This window comes from Bombus huntii, chromosome 6 (genome assembly GCF_024542735.1).
Source record: "Bombus huntii isolate Logan2020A chromosome 6, iyBomHunt1.1, whole genome shotgun sequence".
NCBI lineage: Eukaryota > Metazoa > Arthropoda > Insecta > Hymenoptera > Apidae > Bombus > Bombus huntii.
The window spans coordinates 16,578,548-16,591,362 of record NC_066243.1 but is presented as its reverse complement, the minus strand read 5'-3'; the positions used below and the strand labels follow the sequence as shown (position 1 = coordinate 16,591,362).

Genomic DNA, 12,815 nt, shown 5'->3' with positions numbered 1-12,815 from the left:
GCGCGACCCCGTTTCTTGCGAGTTCTATCTTCTTCGACCTCTGTCTCCGTTTGCCTCGCACGGCCAACGATTCTCTGCTAGCGATGCGTATCGCGATGGTCGTATCTAATTGCTTGAATTGCGAGCAAGTGTAAAACGTTGTTTGAAGTTTTCACGGGTGTAACATCGGTGAATAGACTTTGTAAACAACGGGTATCGGTTCTCGTCCTGTGGCTGTACAGTCAGAAGACTTTTTCGATCGATACAACGAAACGGCACAGAAGAATGAAAAGGTTCTAACAGGACACACGAATCGTCCTCTTTTACGTTGGCGCGCGCGAAAAATACTTGCCTCTTCTCTCCACTCTCCATCGAATCGCTCTACGTGAAAAACGACGGGACTACGAGCGGATATCGTATCGTTCGCTAAGGTTTCTTACGCGCGTATATTAGTGGACGCTTTCGTACGATCGGTATACAAACAAAAGGAAGTCCTATCGCACGTGACTGCAGATGAAACGAGGTAAAACAGACCGCTACGAAAATCTCAGCTATAGAACGAACGCTTTTGTTTCTCATCGAGGGGGAAATACGTATGTACGTGGATGAAAGTAGCGCGCTCGTCTTGCGCTAATCGCGAAGAAAAGAAATTCTTTGTAATCGTTCGGCCTGTGCGTCTTTCAGCTGTAAAACTTACTTGACCGAGACAGCGTTCTCTCTCTATTACCATCGATGCTGGTAGTTCAAGTAGGTCAAAGCCAGAGGTCGCGCGTTACAGGTGAAAACGATATCCGATCGTGCGAAACACGAACGAGCAACAAAGGAGTGGCAATTTTTTCTTTCTGTTTACCTTGTTAGGAAGCTCGAGGAGAGGCGTAGTAACGTCCTGGAGAGAACGTTGAAAGCGAGGCTCGGAGGTAACGTGGTTCGCTTTTACGCGATACGTAGCGCAGGTTGAGACTTTGCGAACAACGTCCGGGGAATACAAGACCGTGCGTGGTCGCCACAGTTCCCTCGCGTCCATTTAAAAATTACAAACTTTCCATGGCTGACCGCTAGGAAATTGCCCGTGAGAAATTCCTGCTTCCCGCAAACCGCTTCCTCGTTTCCTTCTGCCTTTTCACAAACGATCTCTCGGCATCCGCGAGCTCCACGAATAGAGGTACCGTGTCGCGAAACCCTCGCAACGAACGGCGGTCGGAGAAATTAGGAAAACGAAGCTCGATCGATAGAAGAGCGAAGCGAGTCCTGTGGCAGCGAACGACGCGACGCGATACAGCGCGTGAGGATAAAGGAAGATCGAAGGGATCGTTGTTGTTCGCCATTGGTTCTTCGTACGCGTTGGTCACCGTCGTATCCTTCGCCTGATCGATAACAGCGTACACGTGCAGGAAGATCTCCTCCAAGAGCGTTATTTTCCTCGGTTTAACATCGACGCTACGCCATACGTCTTCACGGGGACATCCACTTTTCTCTCGTCGTCGTTTACGTTTCTCTTCTCCTTTTCTCTTCCCTCTACGCCCTACGTCCTATCGTTGGACAAAATTAATTTTCAGCATAGCCCGTAGATCGCCGATACGTACCAGCGGATAGTGGTTCCCAAGCTGAAATCGATTTTCCGTGTTTCCGTGTTTCCAGAGGGAAGAAAGACGACGCTAGTTGGAGGCTGATATTTTCGATTCGCCTAGAAACGGCAGCGGTAGGAAATGACGAATTCTATCTGTGTTTGCGAGTGCTGCATAGGTATATTTAGCTCGTCGTATCTGGCGATTTTTCTGCTTCTACTCCCGAGCGATATAGACACCGATATAGACACGGTCGGCTGTTCGTAAATATTCGAAAACTTTTATCTGGAAATACCCAAGGGAACGCGGTGCCGTTCTTTCGAATCGGAGCCCGTGAAACAGTCGTCATCGTCGTAATCTGATACGAACGAATTTAGGAAATAGGACGACCGCGTTTAAAAACTCGATCCTTGTTCCAAACTCGCGCAATTGTTCGTCGAATTTGCAACGCATACCGGATGGGGGATAAAACTCATCGACAGCTAGGGAGTGAGCTGATAACTTTTTATTTTTTTTTTTTTTATATATATTCCAGGATCAAATACGTCTATCGCGCGACCTTCGATCCACGTACGATCGCGTACGTCCTTAAATCCTCTCATCAGGTAAACGTATGTCACGTGGCGGTATCACGTTACCACCGCGTATTCGCCCTTCTTTCGATTATCGATGTTCGTTTCACGTTCTGGCCTCTTCGACGCAAATAGCTGCAACGTAACTAGCTATTCAACGCCGTAAATCGATCTCCGAGTTCCGGATCCGCCGCTCTTTCTCCAACTTTTGCCACGAAAATGTTAAACAGGTTTGATCCGATCGGTTCGCGGCCCTTCGTCTCTCCCGCTTCTCAAATCTTCGGCGCTGCTCGAGCGCTCGATGCGCGAGACGTCTTTAAACCTTTAAATTTTACATCGGACAACTAGTCAACACTTTACCGACCGCTCGCGGTTCAACAGCGCATACGCACATCTGACCGGCCCCGACTCTGTTTCGGTTTCAAATTGGTATAAAACTGTGTGACGCAACTGAGCAAGCACCTTAGTACTAAATAACGAATTAAATAAGAAAGATTGTCGATAAAAAGTCGATTAATCGGGTATCGGTCGGTAAAGCGTTAAAAAATTGCCTTGTTCCACGAACGGCCGGCTAATTTCAGCGAGGGATACTTGGCGCTCGGCGCAACAACACGCAACGATCTCTGTATCGCGTTAGTTACGAACTCGCTGGTTCGGGCACAATTCTGCGGTGCATGTCACGCTCGCGCTTTGCAACAACAATTTCTCATTCGCGGCTATTATTTATTCTCGTCGCACGATCTTCTCGTTGTCTGGCTAAATGCCTATTGTCCGTTCAGTGGAATCGTCGCTGCTTGATCGTTAACGGCCTCGAGTGGGATACGAGCGACGCTCTCGGTGATTGCCAGCTCCGTCTTTGCCGGTGGGTGGTTTTTACGACGATGGACTGCAGTGAGAAACCGTGGCGTTACAGTCGCTCGTAATAGGAGAACACGGTGATCTATTAACCTTTTGACGACCGACAGAAACGATAATTTTCAATCGTATAAAGCATGGAATAAAAAAGAGAAGAAGAGAAGAGCAGAGTCTAACGAGTGACATTTCATCGCCTCCTTCTCCTTCCGATTCGACGATATTATCGGAAAGGTCTAAGCGGTCAGAGTGGTCGATGTGAAGCTATACGAACGGTAATTGTCGCGTTTAGCGCGAACCACGTAAGCGCCGTGAGGGAACGTTTTCAATTTTCGCTCGCGTAAGTCGGATATCGGAGATTCTCGGGTCCCTTTGTCGACCGTTGAAATTCATTACCGCTCGTATTTACAGCGCAATACCCAAGTTTAATAAGCGGACGCGTTTACGGCCGACGTATGTACATACATCGTTCGACACGAACGAAGCTTCGCTCAACGACCGTGATACGCGTACGTATCGTTCTTTGTTCGTAATCGTCCGACCGAACGACATCGAATTCTACCAAACTCCGTGCCCACTGAACGCCAATTTCTCCGCGTTTTCTTCGTTTTCTCTTCTCTTCTACAGCCTGATTTATACGATTCGAGCCACCGCTTCCTTTTCAAACGAAAATTTAGCGATTTAGTTGGACAAACGGTTCGTTGATCGAGCCTGGCTGGGAAAGCAACGGTGTGGAAAAGGAGGAAACGTCGTGTACTCGAGGCACGTTTTGTCGTTCTTTGTTCCAAGTTGTTCGAGCCTTTGTGCGGCCGGAGAAGCGACACTTGCCAGCGGCTGTCGTCTTGCGAGCAATTGTCTCGGTAAGAAGTGGCGCCCGGTCGACGTATAAGAGCGTAACTGCATGTTTTTTCATTTGTTCGCAAAACTGCGCCTACTCGAAGAAAGTGGACAGCCCTCGGGAACCGCGTTCGTCGTAATTAAATCGGTTCGTCGTCGAACGATCGCTCTTGCGATCGAAAATTTCTTACTACTCCGAGGCAAAGGAGATACGACGAGACGGTTCGGCTGATCGATACGTCCATCGTCCTCGTTCGCCTGTACAACGTCCCTCTGGTCAGCCCTCCGTCGCTGTCCGATCGAAGGTGGGAAGACGGGAAAATTTTCATCCGCGTTTACACGACGAAACGTCGTCGTCTCCGTCGTCGTGTTTCTAGATCCTTCGCAATGGCGTTTAGGTAACGAGATCGCGAGAATTTCATAGATATCTCCGTATGATTCCTTTTCTCTTCTTCGTTTCTCCGAAACAACGCGCTGGGAAACGCACGAAATAATCGATATTTACTTGGCTGGGAATTTCGCCGTTGGAAAATGTCGATCTGCGAGGTTCGCGCAGCTTTCATTTTCTGGGGCGAAACTAATTGGAATTCGGCACGCAGCGACCGAGTAACCAACAATATTGAAACTCGCCTGTTTGAAAGCGGTGCAGGTGTACCTATCCGTTAATGAAATCTACGCGAGAGCAAATCTATGCCCGGTGAAATTCCGAATATCGAACGTCGGAAGAGAAGACGAGCGTGGTTGGACGAAGCAACATTTTCCGTTGTTTTCTCTCTGATCGTACATCGATAGAACGCAGACGAGGGGAAGGACGCAGGAGAGAGGCACGCACGATCGAGAAACGTCCTTATCTGGACGAGGACGACGAACACGCGAAGGCAGGATCCAACAAGAGTAAGAGGAGGAGAAAACCACCGGGACGAGGCTGCAGAAGGTGCAGCAGGAGGCTGTGGAAGCTGGCTCTAGGAGGGGTAGGATTTGGGGTAGCATTGGTAGAACGGTGGCACGGATATGGGCCAGGTAACCAGGTCACCGCGACTAAGGGCATTGCTTTTGCAACCGCCAACCACCGCCGCGCGCCACCACCGACACCCCGTCACCCCATTCGAGCTGCTCTAACCTTCCCTACCCCTTCCCCTCTGGCCCCTTTTCTTTTTTTCTCCCTTTTCATCCTTCCATCCTTTTCCACGTTTCTCTCTCTCTCTCTCTCTCTCTCTCTCTCTCTCTCTATCTCTATCTCTATCTCTATCTATCTATCTATCTATCTTTCTCTCTGTCTCTCTTTCTTCGTCGCTCCCCTCATCGTCACTCGATACACGACGCACGACACGACACGTCGAACAACAGTCGCATCTCTCTGTATCCGCGATAGGCATCTTTGTTCCTCGACGTTGTATCGCTTGACGCATCTCGCGTTTCAGCGGTGCTCTTATTTCTCCTTTTCATTCTTCTCGCGTCTTTTCTGCTGGCGGTCTTTTCGTCGTTTCTCCGGAGAACGAAAAATACTTTCTTTCATTCCACCGAGCTATTCGACGGAGATCCGTCGAGGTTTCTACACGGCCGAGGAATTTGCCGCGGGACTGGCGATAGAATTTACCACGGCGTTGCAGCTCCATCGAGGGAACTTTGACGGTGGAAAGGAATCGCGTCGCGGACGTTTTCTTCTCTCCCTTTGCTTCTCCATGTTTCAGCTGTCGCAGCTACGAAAAATTGCAAAGATCACGCACGGCCACTCTCCGTGCCGCGTGTTCTCCATTTCCCATTCCATCGAGCCTCTGATTAATTTCCTTCGAAGGGTGGAGGTAAATTTCGCGCGTAACGTTGCAAGAACAGCTGGTCGTCGCGAGAATCGCAGGTATTTCGAAGATCGAAAGGCTGACGACTCGTTGACTCTGTGGCGGCACTCGACAGCACAAATACCGCCACTCGACGTAAACAACTAACGGACGACGGTAGCGCAGTGGTTAGCGCATTAGGTTACGAACGTTCGGAACGCGGGATCGAATCCCAGCGACCGAAGTCCGATTTTTATTCCACGATTCTAAATAGGAAGAAAATATAGCAGTACCCCCAGCAGCGACATCTACAGAGCCACTCCAGCCATAATCATCACGGACACGACTTATACACCTCAACTCGTTCAGGTTTGCACGAATTACGCATTCGCCCCGTGCGATCTGTACATTCGCCGTTTCCCTTTTCTTCTCCTCCGCTCGCTTTCGCAGGTAATTAATCCGGCGCACTCGTGGCACTCGTGGGCCGAAAAGCTCGTTCGCGAGCCAAGTGCGGCGTATAAACGAGAAACACCGGAACCGAGGGCTACGGTTTCTGGTTGCACGAGCATCGTTTGAAAATTTCCCAGCGGGCAAATTAGCACGTACGCCAGGTCAAGCCGAACGTGCCTCGTGTGCTAGCCGTGTCACGGTCGTCGCGATCGAGGGCTTCGTTCGTCGCGAGACACGCTGTCCGATCCTGAGGATCGGCGGTGAAATCGTTGGTTAAATTACCCAGTTACGTGAAACGAAACACAAGCGCGGTGGCGCGTTTTTTCTAGAAAAAAGAAAGACGAAAGAATCGTTGGCGCAAAGAGCATTACTAATTTCAAGCCTCTCGTCTTTGATCTCGACGGCCTGACCGAGACAAAGGATCACTCCGGCGTATTCCGAAAGAGGGATAAAATTAATGTCACGGATCCGGGGTGAACAATGACAGGCGGAATTACGGGTCGTTGTATGCGCTGTACGTGCATACACGCGTACACAGCCGCGCGTCGGAAAATACGACCACACGGATACTCGTACGGTATACACACGCAGACCTCTGGCTGCGCGCTATCTGTCGCCCGTATCGAAGAGAAAGAAAAGTAGAGCGAGAAGAAAGCAGGTTCGGCGTCGATGTACGTTAGTCCGGGTGAAAAGGAACGAAGTACGCGGTCCATCGCGACCGGTGGAACGTGTATGGTCGTGCGAACAAAACGCACCATTTCCACCGACTATATCCGATTTCCCATTTCTTTGCTCCTCTCTCTCTTCCCAGTCCGACCAGTGAATCGGAAACGTTGATACGTGGCTGCTGTTTCGTTCGTTATTCGGGTTAAGAACCATCTGGTCGATCTGACGAAAAAGGAGAGAGAGAAGAAAAAAAGGGACAAAGAAAAGGAGAGAAATTCAGTCGGCGGGAAAAAGACAGAAGACGGGGATGATCGGATAGGAAGGAGGCGGAACGTACCCGCGCAGGTTGCGACCCGCGTCGTCGCGCCACGTAACCGCGAACGCATCGGCGTCGAAGAATTCGGCGGAAGGAAATCGGAAAACGACGTATTGTTCGAAAGCTGCGCTTCGTTATAGCGATCTAATTGTAAGCGAAGGAAGGGTAGGGACGGCCGATCGAGGGGGATGAGTCGACGGAGCACAAGGTGGGAGAAGACTGATCGGCGAGCGACGAGACACGAAGCGGGAAAAGGGACAGGGTGGACGAGACGGCTGAGATGGGAGACAGAGGGACGGGGTTGCGGGTGGAGCGAGTGGAAGACGAGCAGCACGAGCCGGGGTTGGCAGAGGGACGAAAGGAAGGACGTAGCCCGAAGGGGAGGGTACCGCATCTGCCTAGCTCGAACGTAGATACTCGACAGAGGCTGGAGAGAATTGGGTCAACCAACTTGGAGTGCGTACTTCAGGTGTAGCTACCTATCCGCCGATCTACCGTCCTAGCGTTCTCGGCTATTCCTTTCGCGTTTCTCGCCGAGCAATCTTTGCCCTTTCTTTTCTCGTTAACCGTGCGGCGAACTGCCGTCGTTCTTGGCATTCGTCGAGTCGAAGAAGCTGTCGCAGCCTCGGAGTCCTTGCCACAGCTTCGACGCCGATTCCACCGCTCTATTTTCCAATCCGACGAAAAGACGCGTCGATATCTATACGCGAAGCTACGATACTCGCACCGTGAGATATCGTCGCGTTGCCGCGAGTTTGGCTTTACGAACAGTCTCCCTTCTGCGTCTCCGGACCAGACAGAGGGTAGCTCGTCCAGGGTTTTCGCAGATTACGTCCGCCGCGTTTCTTAGTCGATTCTTTGCGATTCGCAGAATTCTTCAGGAAGCACTGTCATCTCCGTTAACTCGCAACATCGTTCCGTTCGAACGCAGTTATCGACGACTCGTTCGTTTTCGATAGAGAAAGGACGAAAGGAAAAGGTGGCATTTGCGCGAACAAAGTCCAACTCAGACAAGTTTCGATCGTATCGGGTTGGCAACTGTCATTAGAGGTGGTATTGTCAAAGTTCGCGATCACTTAGGTGCCAAACCAATAGTTCGTATTATATCGTATCGCATTATACGTTGCCTACTTGATACGGCAGCCGAGTCACGCGAGTCTCTGCACGAGCGAAAAACCGCAAGACGCGACTGCTGCCTGTACGATGCAATTCCAACGCGCCGTTGTATGTCTGGTCGCGCGAACGGTTGCAAATGAAAAACGATGCAACGGCCGTTAAATCGCGTTAACGCGTGTACCGCGCGTGTCGTATGTACCGTGCGACCGTACGCTTTCGCCACGGTGAAATTCATATTTTCCAATTGGGACGCGTGCTTGCGTCGCGCGTTCCTTTGCGACCAGCAATTGGCGGAAAAGCGACTTTATCGTGACAGGGATCGATCGTGAGATTCGGCCGATCGACCGTTAACGAGCGGATTTTGGCGGCGAGAAGCGAGCTGGTCGGAGATTCGGTAGAAACCAGGGCAGAGGCAGTTACGCCGAGGTGGTTGCTTTTCGTAGATTTGTTCCGGGTCGCTCGTTTTCGTATGGCAGCGGCCGTACAGCTGGACTTGCCGGGCAAAGCACGAGCCAAGGTTACGGAAGAACGTGAAACGCGTAGCCCGTTTCACGATCCTGTATCACCGGGATACCGAGCAGCGCTTCTTTCAGCTGTGTACACGAAATACTTAATAAAGCGGAGCGACGAGAGACGAGAAGCAGGATAACGAATACGGATAGAGAGAACAGCCGGGGATAAGTCGCCGTGGCGAATAAAAGGGTTTTCCTGCAACCAGAGCGTAATTATAACGCGCTCTTAGAGGATGCGCAGAAAGTGTAATATTTAAAGTAGGTCAGCCACTGACCCGTCTTATTGCCTGCTCTGACCTCCGATCGTCGCAAATAGAACTCCGAAAACGGAGCGTAGAAACGAGAAGAGAGCGATAACGTATCTTTTGGTCGCACATCGTGCGAACGTGTTTTCTGTTTCTAGCGGCCGACTGGAATCGGCCGATCCGCCGCGTTCTAACGCAGACTAAACAGATCGTTTGTGATTGCAGGAAGCGTATAGGAAATGGGTGTGCAGCTCCCTGGTGCCTTACTTTGCTCATGGGGAACCACAGGACTTGAATAGCTCCAACAACTGGGCCGGAAGCAGACTTAGGCCCTGTCGGTCCTTTTGCCAATCCGTGGAGCAACGTTGTCCCTATTTACTTCCGGGTGATCGTGCTCCCGCCTATCCCACGCAATACGCCGGCGAACCCACTTTTCTTTGCAGAGGTAACTCTTTGGTCGTGGATGACGATCCGCCTGTACTTTACCACCATCCTCTTACCGCTTGTCGTTCCTCGCCCTCTGTCGAACCAAGCACCACATCGCACAAGGGTAATAGCATTTTTGGCACCCTGTTCATCCTCTTCAAAGTCGTCCGACCAATTGGCCGATTTCGAAAGGCGGATAATCCTGTGACGAGACGCGTGGCTGGTTCGAAGGAAGACGCGAGACGCGGCACTTGTAAACGGAAATGATTTCAGATCCGAATATCCCCGAGACCGGAGAGCAAGCCGCGAGGGCATTGCACAGCAGCGAAGAGAACGAGTGCTGCTTTCACGCGTGTTCCGAGGAGTTGCCGGGATCGGGTATTTGCGCGAATTGCACGGACAAGGAACCACGGAGACGCGGCAACAACCACGATCCTCCAACGGCACCCCGTTGCGAAATTAATCCCATTCAACCGGCTTCCACAGGTACGTACGTTCTTTCGTCTTTCTTTACGCTGATCTCTTCGCGACGGTCCGATTCTCCGGTTGAAAGAAAGCGCGTCGAAAACGTCGCGGAAGAACAGCAGCGACAGTTGGATCGCGATCCCTCGCGCTACGAATAGCGATATCGTCAGACGCGCGGATGGCTCGAGCCTCGGTTGCTTTCCTTCGTACGTTCGTCTCTTTACCGCGTAGAAACGTGGAAAGACGCGGCGTATCGTAGGTTGGATCGGACGTAAGACAAAGGTTCTGCGTTTTTTGTTTCGACCAGGTGGAGGATACGAAGAATCGGGATTCACGGACAGCAGCCTGGAGCGCGAACAGAGACACGACTCGTCCACTTACTCCGCAGCTGCGTCGATTTCGAGTACGGGGCGGCAACAGGGAACGTTGGTGTGCGGAACCGGCGATGGCGTCGACTCGATCGCCAGCGTTTCCTCCTCCGATCGATCGGCAGCCTCGATCCTTCCGCAACTCTTCTGGCTATGCTCCGTTTTAACCAGCATCCTCGGCAACGTTCGAACGATTCCCGTCCTCTGGATCGCCAAGATCCTTCTGTGGCCGGTCGTGCCGCTCGATGGCAACGAGGGTAGCGATGGTCGCGATCACCGTGCTAATCGTTGCGGTAGCGAATCAAAGTCGAAGAAAACGAGCGGCCTGATAGACATCGTCGTCTGGTTGCGCCGTTGCTTTCGCGGCAACTACGTCGGCGCGCGTTACCGTGCGAACCGGTTGCTGGAAAAGTGGCTGGTGATCGAACGTCGATGCCGAAGCTGGTGGTGTCGCTGCTGGTACTGGTGGTGGTGGAGATGGCGAAAAATATCATCGGCGAGCGGTCGTGTCCGATGGAAATTTCGACCTCGACGACCGCGTGGGAAAAGTCGTTTCGCTCGATTCGTCGACACGCGTCATCCTTCGACTACCGGTGCTACGCTAACTCGTATCGTTGCAACCGCCGCCGCCACCGCCACAACCATCGCCACAGCCATCGCCACTACCATCGTCGTCACCTTTCCAACCACCGTCGTCACCACCATCCCCACCACCGCCACCACCACCACCACCATCACCACCACCACCACCACCACCACCACCGTCGTGAAAAACGAATCCTTTTTCCATTTACGAAAGACGTATCGTGATTCGTTGTACGAGCGTTGGATCCAGTGTTTCCTCGTCGATTCGTTCACGGTAAAGTGCCTATGGCGACGATGGTGCTGGCGGTGGTGGTGGCTGCGCCGATGGTGGCGATCACGAGAAACGCATTACGGCGGATTCGTCGGAACGGCGATATCGCTCGGCAGGAAGGATCGTTTTCGTGGTTTCCGGCGTGATCGAGACGAAGCGGCCAATCGAAAAAGGAAAGAAAGAAGAAGAAGAATAAGAAGGAGAAGGAGGAGAAAGAGGAGAAGACGGAGCAGAGAGGCTTTAGAAGTTTCCGAACAGTGGACTCGATCTTGTTCGGCTGGAAGGCGACGTTCGAAATTATTCTCGAGGAAAAAGGACCCACCATAGAGCAGTTCGTCTACGCAAAAGCGTACAAAATACAGGTTTTTTCTATCGGTATATCCAGAGCTCTGTCGGCAAGTACGTATTTGGCCGTACCTTTCTCGATTTTCAACTCTCGATAGATCCAACGTCTTCGAGCGAAGCACGCATCGCGGAACGACTGGAATCCGAGAAAGAGCGTACAAGAAATGCTGGCAGACGAGCGTTAGGAAGCGGAGAGAGGAAAACGCGAAACGTTCGAAGTACGTACGTACGGAGATGAAAAATACATGGAACAGAGTGTGAGAAGGATCGGGAGGAAAACTGGTGCGACGTAATTTTCCGAAAATGTGTACACATGGAGGAATAGGGGAAAGTAGAAATGGGGAGAATCCGGGTATCGAAGAGACGAAGAAACACGTCGACGTCGAAACACGAAGTTCGCACGTGAGGACAAAAGGACGTGAAACAAAACGATGAAATCGTAACGTCTGTCGCTAATAATAATAATAATAATAATAATAATATTAATAATAATAATAATCATAAGAATAATAATAATAGTAATAATAGTAATAATAATAATAATAATAATAATAGTAATAACAATAATAATAAAAACAACAATAACAACAAGAACAAGAACAACAATACACAACAATAATTAATTAATTAAAATATTAACGAGGATATCGACGACAATGACGGAGACGGTGACTGCGACGGTAATTGCAACGACGACTATGACGCCGACGTTTCGACGATAACGATGGAGACGGCGCCGACGATGACGACGACGACGACGACGACGACGACGACGACGACGACGACGACGACGACGACGACGACGACGACGACGACGACGACGACGACAACGACGACGACGACAACGACGACGACGACGACGATGATGACGACGACGACGACGACGACGACGACGACGACGACGACGACGACGACGATGATGAAAACGATGATACACAAACGATAACGATAATGATAACGATAAAATGGTGACAAAGGACAATGAATAAATAATAGTTTACGGATAATAAAGTAAATGATAACGATTAAATAACGAGATAACGATAAAAGGTGGGGATGATACAATGGAGTAACGTTAACGTTAACGATAGAATGATTACGATTACAGTTATTGTTACACGTTCGATGCGTCGTATGCATTCGAATTTAACGAAGAGAACACGCACATATACACTGAACACACGGAACCAGCACGTACACACAGATAATTCGTTATTTCGCGAGGAGATAAAAAGCAAGAAAGAGCGAGCGTAGAGGGGAAGATTGCGCCGTAGTATAACGAAGCGAGAACAGCGTACGAAAGAGAAAGAGCGAATACGCGTGGAGACGCGAGAGAGGTAGCGAATGCGAGAGAGCGTGAAAACGGTGGAAGTCTCGGGAACGCTAGGGGCGAGAAGATGCCAGTACACGTTTTCGTATAAGCCGTTAACGATTAACGAGACATTTAAAAAAACACAAAAAAAAAAAGAC

General features: G+C 50.6%; 1 protein-coding gene across 1 annotated transcript in view; it reads left to right on the top strand.

The window, feature by feature from the left end:
• The window catches only part of LOC126866829 (uncharacterized), a 23,768-nt gene extending 10,953 nt beyond the window's left edge, over positions 1–12,815 (top strand). Inside the window, exons 2-4 of the mRNA XM_050620785.1 lie at positions 9,111–9,330; positions 9,585–9,797; positions 10,084–12,815. Of these exons, the coding sequence (XP_050476742.1) occupies positions 9,111–9,330; positions 9,585–9,797; positions 10,084–11,327 (1,677 nt within the window). The 3' untranslated portion in view covers positions 11,328–12,815. The remainder of the gene's footprint in view (positions 1–9,110; positions 9,331–9,584; positions 9,798–10,083) is intronic.